The sequence below is a fragment of the Elgaria multicarinata genome, chromosome 3 (genome assembly GCF_023053635.1).
Source record: "Elgaria multicarinata webbii isolate HBS135686 ecotype San Diego chromosome 3, rElgMul1.1.pri, whole genome shotgun sequence".
Lineage (NCBI taxonomy): Eukaryota > Metazoa > Chordata > Lepidosauria > Squamata > Anguidae > Elgaria > Elgaria multicarinata.
The window spans coordinates 149129857-149148903 of NC_086173.1; the positions used below are offsets into that span (position 1 = coordinate 149129857).

A 19047-nucleotide genomic window follows, 5' to 3' on the forward strand; every position below is an offset into this window, starting at 1 on the left:
TTAAACCATGCTTCATGGTCTCCAAGTTCCATTCAGGGGGCTCACAGAAAGGATTGATGTTTTTCTGATTATGGAGATGGAAGCCATTTTGAGCAGGGATGGAATACGGAGATGGAGATGGAAGCCATTTTGAGCAGGGATGGAATACGGAGATGGAAGCCATTTTGAGCAGGGATGGTATATGGAGATGGAAGCCATTTTGAGCGGGGATGGAATACAGAGATGGAGATGGAAGCCATTTTGAGCAGGGATGGAATACGGAGATGGAGATGGAAGCCATTTTGAGCAGGGATGGAATATGGAGATGGAGATGGAAGCCATTTTGAGCGGGGATGGAATACGGAGATGGAGATGGAAGCCATTTTGAACGGGGATGGAATACGGAGATGGAGATGGAAGCCATTTTGAGCAGGGATGGAATATGGAGATGGAGATGGAAGCCATTTTGAGCGGGGATGGAATACGGAGATGGAGATGGAAGCCATTTTGAGCAGGGATGGAATATGGAGATGGAAGCCATTTTGAGCAGGGATGGAATATTGAGTAGGCTAACAAGACCCTTGCTTGGGGTCTATGATTTTTCATAATGAAGTACTGGGGCAGTGGACTCAATTTTACCTTAAAAATTTAAGCAGATCAAGGGATCCTTCCTAGCAGGCTGGCCTAGGGCCCCTGATTTTCGTAACGCAGCAGTAGTTTTGACAGCAATGCAGAGGTTGAAGAGACGGGTTCACCACAGGGCCACACTCCTTTTCCCTCAGCCATTGGAATTCAAGAATTGTTTGGTGATTTTATTCAGTTCCCCCCCTCATTCTAAAAAGTTGAAATTCCTCTCCTAAGGCTTTATTACTGACAGTAAGCGTCATCAGCCTAGCGTTTTATCTCCTGCTCATTACTGCCCACTCAGGGCTTTTCACGGGTCCTTTTGACGACGACGTCCACCTCCTGCACATCTCCTGCCCCTTCTGCTCGTTTTCCTGTCGCAAAAGAAGACCCGGAAAAATCCAACTTTGTTCAGCTATAGTGAAACGTGCTGCAATTACCTGCTGTGTGTAGGAGAAGCAGTGGGATAAAAAACACCCAATAAATGAGCCATGTGGTCATTGTTTATTTCCTCTTTCTTTTCCATGTGAAGAAAGAAGTATTGTGGGACAGAAGCAGGGGGGGGGGAAGCGATAGTAAGGAAATGTGATTGCCCCCCTCTGATGATGCTCTAAAGAGTGTTAAGCTAAAATATTCTGGTCTATTTTGATGTGTTTTTTGCCTCACCCGCTTTGCCGTGTGACACCTGAGAGCTTCTCTGAAATTAACTTTGTACCTCAGGCTAAAAGAGGATCCCCACTCCTGGACTAAAGCCTCGGGCAAAAAAACCTGCAATTGGAATTCAAGAACTATGAGCCCAGGAATTTGTTTTCAGAACTGAAACAAAAGTTGACTCCTGGTCGCCTCAAGCTGTCATTTCAGCAGTATAATCTGGGGTGGGGAAAAATCATTTTGTTGTTGCTATTGTTAAAGAATTAGGGGTCAGAAATCCTTGTAGATCTATTTATTTATTTAATTATTTATTACATTTTTATACCGCCCAATAGCCGAAGCTCTCTGGGCGGTTCACAAAAATTAAAACCATCATAAAACAACCAACAGGTTAAAAACACAAATACAAAATACAATATAAAAAGCACAACCAGGATAAAACCACGCAGCAAAATTGATATAAAATTAAAATACAGAGTTAAAACAGTATAATTTAAATTTAAGTTAAAATTAAGTGTTAAAATACTGAGTGAATAAAAAGGTCTTCAGCTGGCGACGAAAGGAGTACAGTGTAGGTGCCAGGCGGACCTCTCTGGGGAGCTCATTCCACAGCCGGGGTGCCACAGCGGAGAAAGCCCTCCTCCTAGTAGCCACCTGCCTCACTTCCTTTGGCAGGGGCTCACGGAGAAGGGCCCCTGTAGATGATCTTAAGGTCCGGGTAGGTACATATGGGAGGAGGCGTTCCTTCAGATAACCTGGCCCCAAACCGTTTAGGGCTTTAAATGTCAATACCAGCACTTTGAATCGGGCCCGGACCTGGACTGGCAGCCAATGAAGCTGGAAAAGGACTGGCGTAATGATCTACTGCAGATCACCTGGAGAACTGCCAGTAGATCCAGCTAAACTTTCTGACCACTCCTGACGTAAAGCTTATCAGTTGTAACATTTTCCTGGCTGCAAAATGAAACTACCTAGTCAATCATTTATGTATTGTGATTATTGGTTTTACTGAAACTTTAAGGCATTTCTGTTAAATGCTAAACTAACTGGAGGCTGAGCCAGATTTGAACCTATAAAATGGAAATCCTCTTGGGGCTTTTGCTGACATTTTCTTTTGGCTGCCGTTATGGCTAAAGCGTTACAGGTTGTGTGCTTGTTAGAATGATAAGAATCTCGTTGAGTCTTTGTCCTCTTCTCTAGCTTGCCCTCCAGAGCTCACCAGCATACTCTGAGATCTTCGTCTTTACTGACGCATCCGCTAAAGATGCTCATCTCAAGAACAGGGTGGAAGCTCTTATCCAGGAAAAGAAATGCAAGGTTGGCTGAGTGGTTTATTTGATACGAGACTTCCAATTTTTGCTGTCGGTGGCGTAGTAAATCAGTGCAACATATTCCACTCTCTTACTGCAAAGAAAATAAAGCTTCCTTCCTTCCTTCCTTCCTTCCTTCCTTCCTTCCTTCCTTCCTTCCTTCCTTCCTTTCTCCATCTAACATCAGGTGACCTTCCTAATCACAGAAGATCCATCCAAGACCCGTGCGAAACGGGAAACGCTTGCTCCAGACCGATTCAATCTCTACATAAACCTGGCTCACAGCTCGGGAGGCCAAATCATATTTACAGACAACCGAAACATCCAGGAGGTGGCCAAGATCATTGGTGAATCCAGCATATCTTCGGTAATGGGGGTGGGGCAAAAGGGCCCCTTTGTAGCATTGGAGTGTGTGCTCTGTCCACTTCCTTTTAAAGGATTATAATATTTGACTGATCAATTGATTAAAGACTGCCGCGTGGTCTGGTTCATTTCAGTTATGCTTCTCATCTGCTGAGCTGTGTGTCATTTTCACCATTAGCATTTTTACCACCAGCACTAAATCTGATAGATTTTCTTTAATCACAAAGATACTGGGAGGGAAGCAACTGATCCATTGCTTGACCATCTTAATTTTGATTAACTTGTTATTTTTGCAAGCTTAAATATGTTTGAGATGAGCTCCCTTCGTTGTCCTGGCACTATTAAAATGTCTGTTCCGTCTCTTATTGTTTCTCCTCCTGATCACTGCGACGCTGCGTTCATTGGCCTTCCTTTGAGAAGGAGCCAGTGATATGCTACTGCTACAGCAATTGACGCTGTACTAGTGGAAACCCACACTTGTGCAAGATCAATAGGACTTGAGAGCACAATGGTTTTCCAAGTAAACTCATTGCACTAGCAAGCACTATTAACACTGGATATTGATTTCCACAAGTGCAACGTCAATAGTGATGGCATTCCATTGGATCATTATCTTTATCTCCATTATCTCCTGTCGTTCCTGCTGTGAATGCTGCTGTACATATTTATTTTCTCCTTTTGTCTCTTTAATCATACCACATCTTCGTTTCATGAACTTATTGGCTTCCATTTTATCTTCTCTATTAAATTTTAAAATAAGTGATTTCATAGAATCATAGAGTCACAGAATAGCAGAGTTGGAAGGGGCCTACAAGGCCATCGAGTCCAACTCCCTGCTCAGTGCAGGAATCCACCTTAAAGCCTCCCTGACAGATGGTTGTCCAGCTGCCTCTTGAAGGCCTCTAGTGTGGGAGAGCCCATTTCACTTCACTTGCTCCTTTTTTCCCTTTTTCCTTTTTTTGCGGGTATGCAAAGTAGGCATGGATAGCCTAGTGCTTTGTCAGAACCTAGAACTAGAACTCATTGTGCTCAAACAAGCTAGGTTTTATAAGCCAACAAGAAACCCTGCTTTAAAGCTAGTTTACTGTCCTTACTTGTTTGGGTACAGTAAACTTAGGGTGACCCTATGGAAAGGAGGACAGGGCTCCTGTATGTTTAACAGTTGTATAGAAAAATGAATTCCTGCAGGTGTCATTTGTATGCATGCAGCACCTGGTGAAAGTCCCTCTTCATCACAACAGTTAATGCTGCAGGAGCCCTGCCCTCTATACTAGAGGTGCTGCCTGCATACATACGACACCTGCCCTTTTCTATACAACTGTTAAAGATGCAGGAGCCCTGTCCTCCTTTCCATATGGTCACCCTGCTTAAAGTGACAAGCTAACATGATCACTTTAGGTTTGGATTACATGCACGTGCGTCACAATAGACATAATTTTAGGAGATGTGTTCCTTCACCTCTGATTCACATGCCTTTTCTAAGCACTTTCAAAATATTTGTGGTAAATGAAAATCTGCTGACCAATTATTTGGCCCTATCGTTTCAGTTTCTCAAAATGTTTTAAGGTTTATTTTTAAGTTGATTTAACAAACATGTCAACTAAAAGTTGAAGCTTCTGGTTCTACGATGTAACAGTTAAAGGCCATTTTCAGCTTCAAAAATATGTTGTAAAGGTATGCACATCGCTAGGCCTTCCAATAATTTTTCTGTTTCAGATTGCACATTCCATGTGTTTCCTCACTAGCCATCTCTCACAAAAGTTGGGAATCTGCCTTTCCAGGTGATCCTCTTCCGCCACCAGAAAGGAAACATCTTCAGCCATAAGGGGCCTCGGCGGAAGACAAAGAGGCAGGCCACTGAACTGGAGATTCACCGGTTCTGGATTGACAGCTTGGTAGACAAAGTGGTGGTGACTATCCAAGGTGCCATCCGGGGCTTTGAAATCAGGGACCCTGCAGGTAGCAAATGTTTTTTTTTTTCTCATTCAGAATCTTGATCAAGTCTTGTCTGCTCGCTTAAGTGGATTCCTTTTATGTTTTGGTTCTTCAGCTTCTTTTTGTACTTTGGAGCCCCTGCAGAGGCTCCATGGTTAATTAAGAAAAACTATGCATTCATTAGTCATAGACCCCAGCTGTTTTTAAGGGAAGTGTTAGAGCAGTGGTTATTAAACACTGTTTTGTGGAATATTTAGGCTCCTTAGAAGCTTATGAGAAGATTCCTGGACTGAACAGGCTGTTGGACTCAGTGGCCAAAATGGACCCTTCCAACTCTATGATCTGTTTTGCATGACCATTGCAGCCTACCGTGGCTTATATTAGCCATGGTGAGTTGTGGTGCTCATGGGCGGCAGGTTGGTAATCTAAGCACCAGCTGTCTCGGCTTCTCAGTACCCATGGGCTGTTTTAGGGTTGTGAGTGGCTTGTGAATCACTCCAGCAACCCACCCTCTCTGGGTGTGCATGTAATGAGAAGCTACAGGTGGCCCTGAATATTCAAATAGCCACCGCAACAAGAAGCCACACAGGGAAATTGTGTGACATGCAAACCCAGAATGCTGGGTTATTCAATGCTGGGTTGTTTAGCCCCTGAACAATCCAGTGCTCCAGGTTCAGGCTCAACAATCTACAAATGGGCTGATTGTAAGTTGTTGATTAAAAGCAGAAGTGGCTGGTATGCTGGCTCTCTCCCGCTCATCCCCAAGAGACCATGGGTTGTTTAAACCATGGGTTGTCATTACATGCAAACTGGCCCAGCCTCTCTGTTTCTGCAATTGCTGGCCGGCAGAACAAACAGGATGTTTGTCCATGGTTGATGGGCATCCTTCAACATAATTGATCAGACGTGTAAGTCCATAAAGGAAAAAAGAAGGGCTAAAATGGTGCATTCTTTTTCACTGAGGGGGAGAAGAAATGATTTAATTAGGGGTGGGAGGTAGATGTGAGTTAAACATTTTTAAATAACTTCAGAACTATAGGAGCATTTTCTCAAATAAGTTGCTTAGGAAAGTTGAGGAATCTCTTCCCTTGAACTTTTTTATTTTTTATGAAGTTTTTGATCAGTGCCTGCCATAGTTGCTTTTAAGCTTCAATCCTATAGCAACCTACCATGGAGTAAGATCTACTGAACTTACTTCTGAGTAATACATATAGGAAGGCAATGTAAGGTACAGAATTAGGGCTGGACCCTATTGGCCCAAGAGGAATCTTCTGCTTAAAGTAGGAGAGTTTGCAGGTTTGGCTCTGCCTTTACTCTGTAAAATGTTTAGCCTAGGAGTTGATCCAGTTTATCTTCTAAATGTAAGATACTTTTTTAATGTTGTGTTTGTAATCGATTTTTTTAATTAACTGTATTGCATTATTGTTAGCAGCCTTGACCACCTTTTTTAGCAGAAAGGAGTGATATAATGTTAAAACAAGCAAACAATAAATAAATAAATACTGATGACTTTCCCATAACCTTCATTGCAGGTGCATCTCAAACTGATGCATCAACCCGTGGTCCCTTAGCCACGATCCAGTCCATTGGTGGCATCTACAGAGCATTCCTGTCTTCCCCTGTCCGAGCTGGCCAATGGATGTTGAAGCTTCAGTCGAAAGGCCACTATTCTGTGCACATCCAGGGTGAGATGATAATGGTGATGATGAATATTCCTTGGCCAGGAGTCCTCCCAAAGTGGCATACAACAGTAAAACTCGCACCACGAAAACTGGTGCGGAAATAAAAACATTAAAAACATCACAGCGGCAAACATTCTAAAAAACCCCAATAAAGACCAGCATTAAAAAAAACACGGTAAAATGAACCACCATAGCTACAACCTAGTCTGACAAAACATAATCAGGGAAGACCAGATTAAAGTAATACATTTTCAAGGCCTTCCTAAAGGCCTGCAATGATGCGCCTGGCAAACCCCGTTGGCAACATCATAGAATCATAGAATAGTGGAGTTAGAAGGGGCCTATAAGGCCATTGAGTCCAACTCTTCTGCTTATTCCAGAGGTGGGGGGCCACTGCGGAAAATGTCCTCTTTTCCTCAGTGGCTCCACCCACCTAACTGTCTTCACCGTTCGGCAAATGAGAAGGGCGTCTCTTGCTGATTTTAAAGGGTGGACAAGCTGATATGGGTGGCCCTTCACCAATATCAGTTTAAAAGGATTAAACTGAGGGCGTCTTTAAATGAGTGATTTATTGCAGGCTCATGACTGGCCACTCACGGGTCATTTTGATGATGTTGTGAGTCTCCTGCATGTCCCCATTCTTTCCCCTGGTTATTCCCCTGGTTTAATAAATAAATACCTCTGGATATCCCAATTCGTCTGTAATATCTCGGGATTTTCTGCTGTGCGGAGCTGAAGTTGTGCTACAAATCACCCACTAGAGGGCACTGTCCCATTCAAGTATATGAGCAGGGAAGTTTTCAGCTATAGACCACGTGGTCACCTCCCATGTAAGTCAGCCCGTTACAATTGCGGAAGAGAAGCAGGAAGCAAAGTGTCGGTAAGCAAAAACAATTTCCCTTTTAATCTAAAGAATCCCTGAGGCACTGGCTCAGTGAGACCACAATGGGGTGTCCCATGTTTCTACATGTTTTCTGTATTATACAAATGCACTTGCGAGTGCCAATCATTATGGATCCATTCTTAATCTAAAACCATAGCTATGTGTTTGGAATCTTGGATCAATGGATCCTATACAGGATCGCTCCAGTGCTCCAGACCAAATACTTTCTGGTGGGTTACTTTCATGCAAACATGCCTTTTAGCAGACTGAAGCATTGCTTTTTCACAGTAGTCTGAAAGTGGGATTAAAACCGTGATTTTACATAGCACAATATTATATTATATATATGCAGAGCTACTGTGGTGTAGAGGTTAGAGTGTTGGACTGGGGCTTGGCAGATACGGGTTCTAGTCTCCACTCAGCCATGAAACCTGCTGTGTGACTTTGGGCCAATCACTAACTCTCAGCCTAACCTTCCTCACAGGAAGGTTGTGAGGATAAAATGGAGAGGGGGAAAAGGATCAGGTACGCTACCTTGGGCTCCTTAGAGGAAAATGGGATATAAATTTAACAAATAAATAAATAAATATTTGTCAGTGCCAAATATTTACTCAGAAGTAAGTCCTATCCAGTATAGGTCTCTTACAACTGTTCCTTAATTAGGTACTTCTTCACTGTAGCTTCTGCTTTGTGTTCAGCAGGCAACCACACAATGTTAATAAACTGGTTTTTAGTTAACAAGTTCTGGTTTGAAGCCCGTAGTTAGTAAGTTCAGGGTGGGTGAGCTTTGATTACCAGCTTCCAGGGTAATTGCTCACTTATTTTTTTTTCCTCATCACTATTGCAAAATACCGGACATAACAATTAATGACCACTTGCTCTGGAAACCAGTAAAGCACCCTGCCCTGAGCAGGAACTGATTGATTATGGGCCAGTACAGCAATGTTGTGTCCCCAGTGAACAGAGAGTGATTAGAGCAATAGAAGAAGCAAGGAGAGAGATTTTATTAGAAAGTAACAGTAGGTCTGCAAAGCCTCAATGCAATGGGCAGGCAATGCTGCCATCTGAATTCTCGGTAAAAAGTGAATGATCCGAAGTGTCAAGAACCCCCGTTTTCTTTTTGCACTTTTGTGTGTAAGACTCTATTTACGTAGTGATACAAGCACCTGTGTGTGTGTGTGTGTGTTGTGATCTGGAGATGTCTCTAGCTCCAAGGTCAGAGTGAAACTCAGTTAATTGGACTGAATGATCTCAGCTGTGCTTCTGTGGGAACTGTTTTACACACCCCCGGGGTTTGAGAATGCTGTTCCAGCCAACCTGTGATTGGTTAACAGAGATCTCCTTGGAGTTGTCAAGGCCTTGAGCATAAAAAGAGAAGGGCTGTAGCTGCCCATTCTTTTTGCCTCTCATCTTGCTTTTGGCTTGCAACTTTGAGTATCACCTTTTGGGGCCCTGTCCTATTGAAGACCTGTGCCTAGGTATGTAGAGACAGGTGTAGGTAAACTCCCCCCCCCCGCCCAAAGTATTGTATCCAAATGTTACTCTGGTTCTTTTATGCCTTTAACTCATCCCCCCCACCCCGTTTTCTGCTTTCACCATTGTAAATAAACTTAACACCTTCCTCAAGAGTTGGGTGTGCTTCCTTCTATGTAAGCCTTGGTACTAAATCCAGAGCCTTTTGCTTGGTTAATTGCTATGGTTTAATGTTTGAGGCTTGGGAATAGGGTGTGGTGGAGTAAATCCTTATTCCCAAAGTCTTAAGAGTGTCCTGCAAAGTCTGAGAGTCCCCTGGCTCAGGGGGCCTTACTGGTGGTGGGCCTTACTGGTGGTGGGCCTTACTGGTGGTGGCACCCTACTTACTGCTGGGACCTAGGGCCACCCCATTCCTCCCTTCACTCTAAGGATGCTATTTCCAGACTTTAGAAGTTAGCATGGAAGCAACTGTGTGGATGGAATGGATAGAGAGTCACTTATTGGATCCCTGGCTGCCCTTTCGTTGGCAACGGGAGGGTGCCTCCTTTTGACGTTTTCAAACATTTGTTCTTGGTGGCAGGTCAGAGCAGCCTTGACTTCCTCTATTCCTTTGCTGTTCCAGTGGATGGACGCCACCCAGGGCTTCTGATGGACAGTCACCCTATAGAAGGTACGTGTGGGATCCTTGCCCTTCAGTGGATCAGTGTTTGTTCTGCACAGCCATGTGAGACCACTGAGTGGGCAGTGTTATCATGATTGCAAATGAACCCGGTCTGATCCAGCATGGCACGTCTTGTGTTCTTGTGGTCTTTCCCACTATTAAGCCTCCTCTATAGCTGGCTGCCATAGCTGCCCCCAAAGGGGTACAAACATGTGCAAAACTATCCCCCTAACTTGGGTTCCATGTCATACTTAGGCTGTGGAAATCTTCTCTGCCTCTCCTCTTTCTTCCTAGGCTCTGCTTCTAACTTCCAGCTTTGGTTTTCCAGCCTAATCACAGGGTTGGAGATTTCCGGTGTCACCCCTACCTAGAACCAGGCATACTTGAGATCCTCAAGATTAGGTGTACAGTCCCGTTAGCTTTCAACTTGCTTTTCGACAGGCCTGCCTACTTACCTGGTGGTGATGGCGATGGGTTTGAATCAGTCAGAGACTGGCCCGGTTCAGCTGCAGGCCGTGAGCTTGGAGGGGAGGACGGGCAGCCTGGGGGAGCTAAAACTGCAAGGGAGAACCAGCCGGACTGACCTCTTTGTGGCCGAGCTGCCTCCGGGACTCTTGAACAGTGGCAACTTTTCTGTGGTGCTACGTGGCATGGACGGCGAGGGGCGGAAGTTGGAGAGGGCTGCTCCTCAAGCTGCCACCGTTGTGGGATCCCTGCTGGAGGTAAGGGGGGAAAGCTGAGGGAAGTGGGGCGTACATCTCACCTTTGGGGGAACCTCTGCATCTTCCACCCACAGGCCATGCTTTAGTAGAGCGAACTATAGAGATACTGCTGTATCGCAAAGTGTAGAACTATTTGCACTCAGCGATTCCCACCATGAATCTACCAAACTTCGCCAAGCCAACCAGGTAGAGAAGAATTGTGGGTGCGGTTTGTAATGATGCAGTGAAGTAAAATGTCCTTTCTCCCCTTTATCCAAGATTGTTCATCCCACGGGGGGGAAATCATGTTTCTGTACCATCGCGTCTCCGCCCCCGCTTTTGTCCCTCATTACTTCCTCTCTCTGCCCAGAGGGAAAGAGGAAGTAAACAAAGACCATGTGGCCCATTCAGGGGCAGTTTGTATTGTGCGACTTTTCCTGCACACACAGCAGGAGATTGTGGTGCATTCAATGCTTTAAAAAAAAAGTCGGATTAAAAGGGATCTATTTTGTGATGGAAAAACTAGTGGGAGGCACGCGGGAGGCAGACGCCTTCGTCTAAAGTGGGCAGTTAGTGAACATGTGATAAAACGCTCATCTGATTTGCCTCCAACTCTGCGTGTGAATTACTTTCAAGTGGAACAGCCTCCATGTGAGCTAAACTAGACACTTTGGCAGCAGGCCTGTGGTCAGGATTGCGTTGCTGTCTGATCCCATGAGGCAACCTGATGTCCTCCAGATCTATCGGACTCCAGTGCCCACCATTCCCAGCCAATCTGATCTTTTAACAAATTAATAATGGGAACAAACAAAATTTGGAATAACAAATCGCTGAATCCAGCCAAAGTTCTATAACTTGCACCCTGATTTGTTCCAGCTGAGCAGAGAGACCCCTGCCTTCCCAGGAAAGCCTGTTACCATCACCTGGAAAGTGACAAATCCTGGCTCATCCAAGCAGTATGTTCTGAAAGTGAGCAGTGTCCCCCAGCTCCCGGCCAGCATCTCCAGCTCCAGGTAATTCTGGCGAATAAACAACATTGGAAGACACCAATGTTTGGGTATGCTCTAAGTCTTCCACCCCTTCTTTCCCTGTCCACAGGTTGGACTGTGCCTATTGTGCAATCGCACTGCAAACAAGCACGGAATACAGATAATTTTTATGACGCCTATGTGAAAGCATGGATGGAGGGACAATAGCGATGAATGAACTAGTATAATTCTGCTTGTCTTCTGTAGAACTGAATGTAGCATCCATGGAGCACCTAAGTGGTCTCCCATCCATGCGCTGACCAGGCCTGCCTTCAGACTATAGCCCTGGGATGCACTTTCCACCTCTTGGGGCCTTTGAAAGTCAATACATGGCTATCTGATCTCATTCACATGCCACTGTATATCTAGTCTTTTGGGAAGGAAGGGCTACAGCTCAATGGTAGAGCACCTGTTTTGCATGCAGAAGGTCCCAGGTTCAATCTCTGGCATTTCCAGGTAGGTCTGGGGGAAAGACACCTGCCAGAAAATCTGGAGAGCTGCTGCTGGTTATTGTAGTCAATACTGAGCAAGATGGACCAGGGGTCTCACTCAGAATAAGGCACCCATTAGGGCTAATAATGTAACTCCTTTTTCTAATCAATGAAGGCTCAGATTCTGGCAGGTCCTTGTGGAGCGCTTCAAACGGCCTGGAGGCGAAACCTGCAGCCCCCACAAGGCTACGTTTTGCTCAAGCCATCGGTCAATATTGTTATCTTGTAACTTCCTGCTCTCCTTCTCTGCAGGCTACAATTAAGCCATAATCAGACAGCAACAGGACAGATCTCTCTGGATGTCCCTGATACTGCTGCTCCCGGCTCTGTGATTACCATAACCCTGCAGGTCATCACTCTCCAGCCAGCTGGGGAACCTGGCTTTGCCCATGTCCATCTGCTGGTGATGCCTCGACCTCCAGTGAGTCTTGTGGGGAGGGACATGAAGAGGGCACCAGTTGAAGAGTTTGGGGAGCCGTTTCTTTACATCAGTAAAGGGGGAGCATGTTTTCCTGAGCTTTTTTCACCATCTTCCCCCCCCCCCATCCATTTCTATGCCCATTTTCTGGAAATCAACTCTCTTTTAGAAACCTAAAAATAGCATTGAGCGTCAGTGTGGTGTAGTGGTTAGAGTGTTGGACTGGGACTAGGGAGAGCCAGGTTCTAGTCTCCACTCAGCCACGAAGCTCACTGGGTGACTCCGGGCCAGTCACTGACTGTCAGCCTAATCTACCTCACAGGGTTGTTGTGAGGATAAAACGGGGAGGAGGAAGATCACGTAAACCGCCTTGGGTTCCTTGCAGGAGGAAAAAGGGCAGGATATAAATGTAAAAAATAAAATATCCAGTGCTCTGGCTCCAACAATGATGAAATAGATTCTGCTGCAAATTGTATAATCTGGGTGAAGTGGGGATAAGCCGTCACCAGTTCATAGAATCATAGAATAGCAGAGTTGGAAGGGGCCTACAAGGCCATCGAGTCCAACCCCCTGCTCAATGCAGGAATCCACCCTAAAGCATCCCTGACAGATGGTTGTCCGGCTGCCTCTTGAATGTCTCTAGTGTGGGAGAGCTCACAACTGATTCCATTGTCGTACTGCTCTAACAGTCAGGAAGTTTTTCCTGATGTCCAGCTGGAATCTGTCCCCACACAACATCAGGTGTACTGCCTCTGAATTTATAGGTTCTGTTTTTGGCTAGATAAAAGGCATGGATAAGGCAAAGCTTCCATGAGCTTTCCTTTCCTTATCCTTTGTGGGTTTTTGTTTTGTTTTGTTAAAACCATCTAAGCTAGTATCCGTCATGGCACCTGCAGGAGTGAATCCCTAATGTCATTTGTGCGTCTAGCAGTGTAAGCCTATCCGTGTTTACGCAGAAGTCCGTTTACAACCCGGTGAATTTAGGAATTCAGCCTTTGCCTAAAGCAGCGCCTTTAATCCTACATAATGAACCAATTCCTGGGTTCTGTTTCTTTGTTGTGTTTGAATCGTACGTGACTGGGAAAGTAATTGCAGAGTGAAATACCCCAGCGCTGTTACGTTCCCATGTGACATAGCTGTTTCTTCAACGGCGCGGGGAGGTGTGTGCATGTGTTTTCAGCTATGCTTGGCTGAACAAATTCCTTAAGATTTTTTTTTTTTTGAGCTCACTCTTCAGCCTAGGATATCCAAGGAAGCTTAAAGCCGAAATATGCCACAATATAATCCAATAAAACCACAAACACCACAATAGAAGCGAAGTGGTGGCATGAAAACAGCAGAGGAATCTAAATATAAACCCCTAGCATAACGCTTTTAAATTCCTAGGCAAATAAATTTTAATCTGGTGTTGAAATGATAGCAGCGTTGGCATCAGTTTGAGCTTCAGTGGCAAAGGCATTCCAGACAAAGGGCATGACCCCAGAGAAGGATCTCCGCGGGATTTCTATGCAAGTTTGACCTGGTAAAGAAATCTCGCGAAGAACCTCCCCTGAAGGTTTTAAGATGCAGGCAGGTTGGTACAGGAAGAGATGCTCCTTCAGGTATTTGGGTCTCCAGCCATTTTCATCTTTAAAGGTAAGTGCCTACATCTTGAGTGGGGCTTAGAAGCAAATTGGCAGCCAGCGTTAACTTTTTAAGAACCAGTGCAATGTGTTCCCATCTGGCTTTATGTTAGAATTCTGGCATCCACATTCTGCAAAATTTGGAAGTTCCAAGCACCACGTACAATGCATTACAGTAACGTCACTGAGAAGTTACCAAATAGACTGGATCATCGCAGCCACTGTGCCTCTTCAATACTTATTGAGTTAAGCCTTTTATGCCCTTCCTATGTTTTATACAGGCTTCATGGGTCATCCTTTGAAGCTGATTGTTGGAAGATTCAGGACAGATAAAAGTACAGCGCATAGTTAAAGTATGGAACTTGCTACCACAAAACGTAGTGATGGCCACCAACTTGAATGGCTTTAAAAGGGAGGTTAGACAAATTCCTGGAGGAGAAGGCTATTAATGGCTACTAGTCCTGATGATTCTATGCTACCTCCAGCCTCAGAGGCAGTATTTTATTTAATTTATTTATTATTGCATTTATATCCTGCCTTTTTTTCTCTAAGAAACCCAAGGCGGCGTACATAATCCTCCTCTCCATTTTATCCTCACAACAATAACCCTGTGAGGTGGGTTGGGCTGAGAGTGTGTGACTGGCCCAAAGTCACCCAGTGAGTTTCCATGGCTGAGTGGGGACTAGAACCCAGATCTCCCGACTCCCAGTCCAACACTTTAGCCACTACACCACACTGGCTCTCCAGAGGCAGTATGTCAATGTACACCAGTTGCTGGGGAACAGGGGTGGGGTGGTGCTGTTGCAGTCATGACCTGCTTGTGAGTTTCCATCGAAAGCTGATTAGCCACTAGATGGACCCTTGGTCTGATCCAGCATTGCTCTACTTATGTTCTTATATAAAACTAGGTCAGTGGTTCCCAAACTTTTTCAGATAACCGCCCCCTTGGTTCCACAAACTCATGCCCAGTGCCCCCTACCCTACACTATAAAAATCATATTCAGAATAGCGGTTTTCAACGACCCACTAAGGAAGATAGCAATACAATTAAAAACAATAACAATTAATTGAATATTTATTCAAAATCCGAAGCACCCGCCGCAGGCATGCCGAGGGAGGGAGGGAGGGAAAGGAGAGCGAACGCCTCTGTTTTGCAGCCGGCGTGGCATGGCACACCAAGCAGGGTATGTCTCTTCATTAGCATTTTGGTGCTTTTGAAACATTTCAATTCACCGTTAAAAGGACTCTTCTTAAACGGTATTAATACATGTGTGGATTCTTCCCCTATATGGCTTGGGACCTTCTCCCATAAAAATGTCCCTGGGTTTTAAGACCTTCTGGAGAAGTGCTTCTCAGAAAAGACCACCTCAAGCGCCCCCCTGCTGCCCCTTTGCCTCTTAACTCCCCCCTACGCAATCCCACTGCCCCCAAGGGGGCAGTACCGCCCACTTTGGGAACCACTGCTCTAGGTGGCTGACAGTAAACTCGTAACCACTATACGATAACTGTAAATTACCTCGGATGTCATCAAAGTGTAAATCTGTGTACTAAATCTGCATTATGGAGGACTACAACTCTGGGGGAAGCCCAGTAGCCTGTCGCAAAGGTGCTTGGGGATGGGTGAGGCGAGTATGTGTGAACCGTGGTTCTCTTGTATTTTTGACCACCACCACCCCGCCTCCACCCACCCACTCACTCCACGTCTGGATATATCCTAATCTATTCCTGTTCCTCTTTGCCCACAGGTGCAGATCCTCTCACACCCACACTGCAATGTCACTTCTGTAAGTGGTTCCTGTGGCCCACCAGAGTCCCCTTGTCACGGCCAGCATTGGACGGCTACTGTGCGAATCTGGGACCAAGCTGGCGTTCGCTCGGTGCAGGTGGATGGCGCCGCTGCGGTCCCTCACCAAGCTGATGGGCCGGCGGAGTCGGTCACGTACGCCTCAGACTGTTGCTCGCCACGGGCTGAGCTGGTGGTCACCAACCTGCTGGGGGAGAAGTATCGGTGCCAAGTGGCAGCACCGCCGCCCGCTCTTCCTGGCAAGGCAGTGGCAGCACCGCCGTCTGCTCTTCCTGGCAAGGCAATGGGTATCGCGGCAGCTGGTACCACAGCCTGGGGGTGGGCATTGACAGCCCTGGTGGCGATGGACTGGCTAGGGCTGTATGACTTCATGATAACCCATGTTGCAACTAGGGATGGGAGAAGCATGCTCAAGGTCACTGAAATCCTCTGAACTTGACTTCAAAGCTCAGTGTGGCTCGCTCTCGCTTGCAACCTGTTTTTCGGTTCGTTCGAATGGGGCAAGTGGTGCCTTTTTCAAAAAGGCGCGCATTTTGCAAACTGGAGCTTGGGAATTTGAGAACATTTTTGGAGAACACATGCTCCTCTTTGCGGTTGCAAAGGGGGGTGGGCATTTCTGAATTATTTTTGAAACCGAATTCTTACACAACCTGCGTGGGGAAAGTTCCCAATGTAGAGGCTGCCCTCTGCTGGGTTCTTGTGGTATTTCACTTTGGTTTGGAGCAGATGAACAGGCCTGGCAAAAAAGTGAGGATGCAGAACAGAGGAGCAGTTCCTGAAATTTCGGCTACTGTGGAAGCAGCAGATGAGATCCCATGATGGGACCACTGATTCATATTGCACTGAGATTCACAGAAGGCCAATCTGAAGGAAGCGTAGGATAAGGGTTCATCCCTTTACCAGATCTGTATAGCTCTGCTCTTAATAGTAGAGCTAAATATAGACCAAAAACTTCCATCAGACAAGTGAATTTTCGTGTTTCCCTACCGTTGCTATGGCCTGCTGCTGCTGTCCCACAATAGTGATGAACTCTTTACACGGGGAGAGAAAGAGGAAGCAGCAACGACCACATGGCCCATTCAGGGGCCATTTATATTGTGCCGCTTTTACTGCACACAGCAGGAAATGGCAGCACATTCCGTTTAAAAAAATCGGATTAAAAGGGATCTATTTTGCGATGGAAAAACAAGTGGAAGGAGCAGGAGGCGCGTGAGAGGCGGATGTCGTCGTCATCTAAAGGACGTGCGGACATCTGTAAGTGGGCAGTAGCGAGAGTGCATTAAAACGCTCATCTGATGACGCTCCAAGTCTTTCTTGGTCTTGATATGGAGAGAATAGAACTCATGAAGTCGCCTTCTATTGAGGTAGACCATTGGTCTCAGCGGCCTAGTATTGTTGACTTGTCAAGCTGTTGCTCTCCGTGGTGTGTCTGTTGTCATTTTGACCCTGATGACTTAAAAATGGCAGGATCGAAACGGAGGCTTCTGCCTGCCAAGCATGTGCTCTACCACAGAGGTATGACTGTTCCCAAGAGGGAGCACCACAGAGTCTTGTGGGGGGGGGTCTGAACCCACAGTCTTGCTGCTATGAGTTCCATGCCCTGGATGGCATTACTAGCCTTGGCGTTACTAGTCCCAAGCTCTGAGCTTGACATCCACGTCTCTTGCATTCTTTCCCCTTATCTGTCTGTGCCCCTACTGTTTTCATTGTTTGTCTCTCTGTTGATCTCTGCAATCTCTACTTGTCTGTTGCAGCCCTTAATCTTTGCGCTTCTGCACAGACCTCTTTTATTTTTTGACCTTGCCACCAGAGGTTTATTCCCTTCCAGTCATAACAGCGTTTCTCTAAATGAGTGATAAAACCTGCTGACTTACTGGGCTTTCTTCTTGCAGAGCCATTCCGGGATTACAATGGGCACAATAAATATGCCTCTCTCTTTCCTCTCCCCTCCTTTTTTGGCGGTTCCCGTGGTGGGGAAGTTCCATATGTTCCATTTAAATAGCCAGCAGATGGCGCTGCAACATTTCAGGAGTATACTGCTATCCAGGAAACAGACCAGCTTTTTGATAACGGTGTAGATTTCTTACTCTATTTTGGCAAGTTAAATCTCAGCAAAATAAACCTCAAAACCAGTGGGAGAGGCACCGCAGGACGGTGATGTCATGAAAAGGATCCGGAAACTTCTGTGAGAAACCTATCTTGATCGCTCTACATATGCTCCATGTGAAGGAGCCCACAGACACTGGTTGCTTGCAGATGAAGCTTTTGTGACAGCACCCTGCCTTGTTCAAAAAATGTTCCAGGGTCTAGATGTTGGGGCCTTCCGCTTGCAGCTATCTTGTGTTTTCTTAATGCTTCTTCCATCTTTTCTCTTACCACAGATAATCCATTAAGTAAGAAAAGACAGAATAGCTGTGCAATGCCTTCTCAGTGGTGGCTCTATGAACTCCTTGTTTAGAAACACCCACTGCTGTTGCATCACTTTTGCCAATGGCCTACAAGAATTGAAGCTGGTTTTGCTTTGGCTTCAGCTAGAGGCTCAAGTGTGCAGGAGAGCTACATCCCAGCATATGTGTCTGTGTGGTGGGGTTGGCAGGAATTTGTTGTACATAATTATGGTGCATACACCACACAGAATGCAGAAACATCTCAAATTTATTCCGCAAGTTTAAAAATTAAGCATGGAGAATTTTTTAAAAGGTGCCATGCACTATTGACACAGTATTACAGCCAGGCCAGTGATGCTGGTGGCATTAAAATGTGCACATACAAAGTGTCTGCCAATGCGTACACACACACATATGCACACACCAATGTGCATATATATATACTGGGTCCAGCTATCACCCACCGCTGTCCTCTTGCACTTTCTGTAACTTTAGTTCCAACTGAACAGAAAACAAAACATTCTTAAACTGTTTTTCATTCCTTATAAGTCCCTAGCCCCTGCACCCATCCTTCTAAATTTTTGCAAGTTTCTCATCTAAAACTTCCAAAAGCTCTATGAATTTTCATAGATCTGCATATATATTTTTGGGCCAACTGATCAAAATCTCTCTCTATTTTTATGCAAATTATTTTTTTATTGCCAGATGTTTAGTTTTTGCCGTACAAGATGAATGTTTTGTGTGTATATGTATGTGTATATAGAGAGGTTTCTTTAATGGATAAAGAAGCTTGAAAAAATTGTTTAGCCTGGTGTCAATGAACTCAATTGCAATTTAAAAAAGGTGTTTTGCTTCCTTTTTGTTAACAACTCCACCACTAAAGTATTTAGTGGTTGTGCTCTTGGGTGGAACTTTCTCATCACCTCCGTTTCCCCCCGTTTTTGGTTCAGGGAGGGGGGTAGTTTCAGAAGCTGAGTAGTTGATTTAAATAATTCAATGCATTCAAAGACATTTGTGTTTTTTTTAATCACACAT

At 45.3% G+C, this 19047-nt stretch overlaps 1 protein-coding gene across 3 annotated transcripts in view; it reads left to right on the forward strand.

The window, feature by feature from the left end:
* Positions 1 to 18818, forward strand: part of VWA7 (von Willebrand factor A domain containing 7) — a 41205-nt gene extending 22387 nt beyond the window's left edge. For all 3 annotated transcript variants that reach the window (XM_063122316.1, XM_063122317.1, XM_063122315.1), the window contains 9 exons: positions 2455 to 2571; positions 2752 to 2931; positions 4709 to 4886; positions 6395 to 6547; positions 9481 to 9570; positions 10003 to 10283; positions 11139 to 11275; positions 12034 to 12202; positions 15567 to 18818. In XM_063122316.1, the coding sequence (XP_062978386.1) occupies positions 2455 to 2571; positions 2752 to 2931; positions 4709 to 4886; positions 6395 to 6547; positions 9481 to 9570; positions 10003 to 10283; positions 11139 to 11275; positions 12034 to 12202; positions 15567 to 16058 (1797 nt within the window). In that variant the 3' untranslated portion in view covers positions 16059 to 18818. The remainder of the gene's footprint in view (positions 1 to 2454; positions 2572 to 2751; positions 2932 to 4708; positions 4887 to 6394; positions 6548 to 9480; positions 9571 to 10002; positions 10284 to 11138; positions 11276 to 12033; positions 12203 to 15566) is intronic.
* The last annotated feature ends 229 nt before the right edge of the window (positions 18819 to 19047 follow it).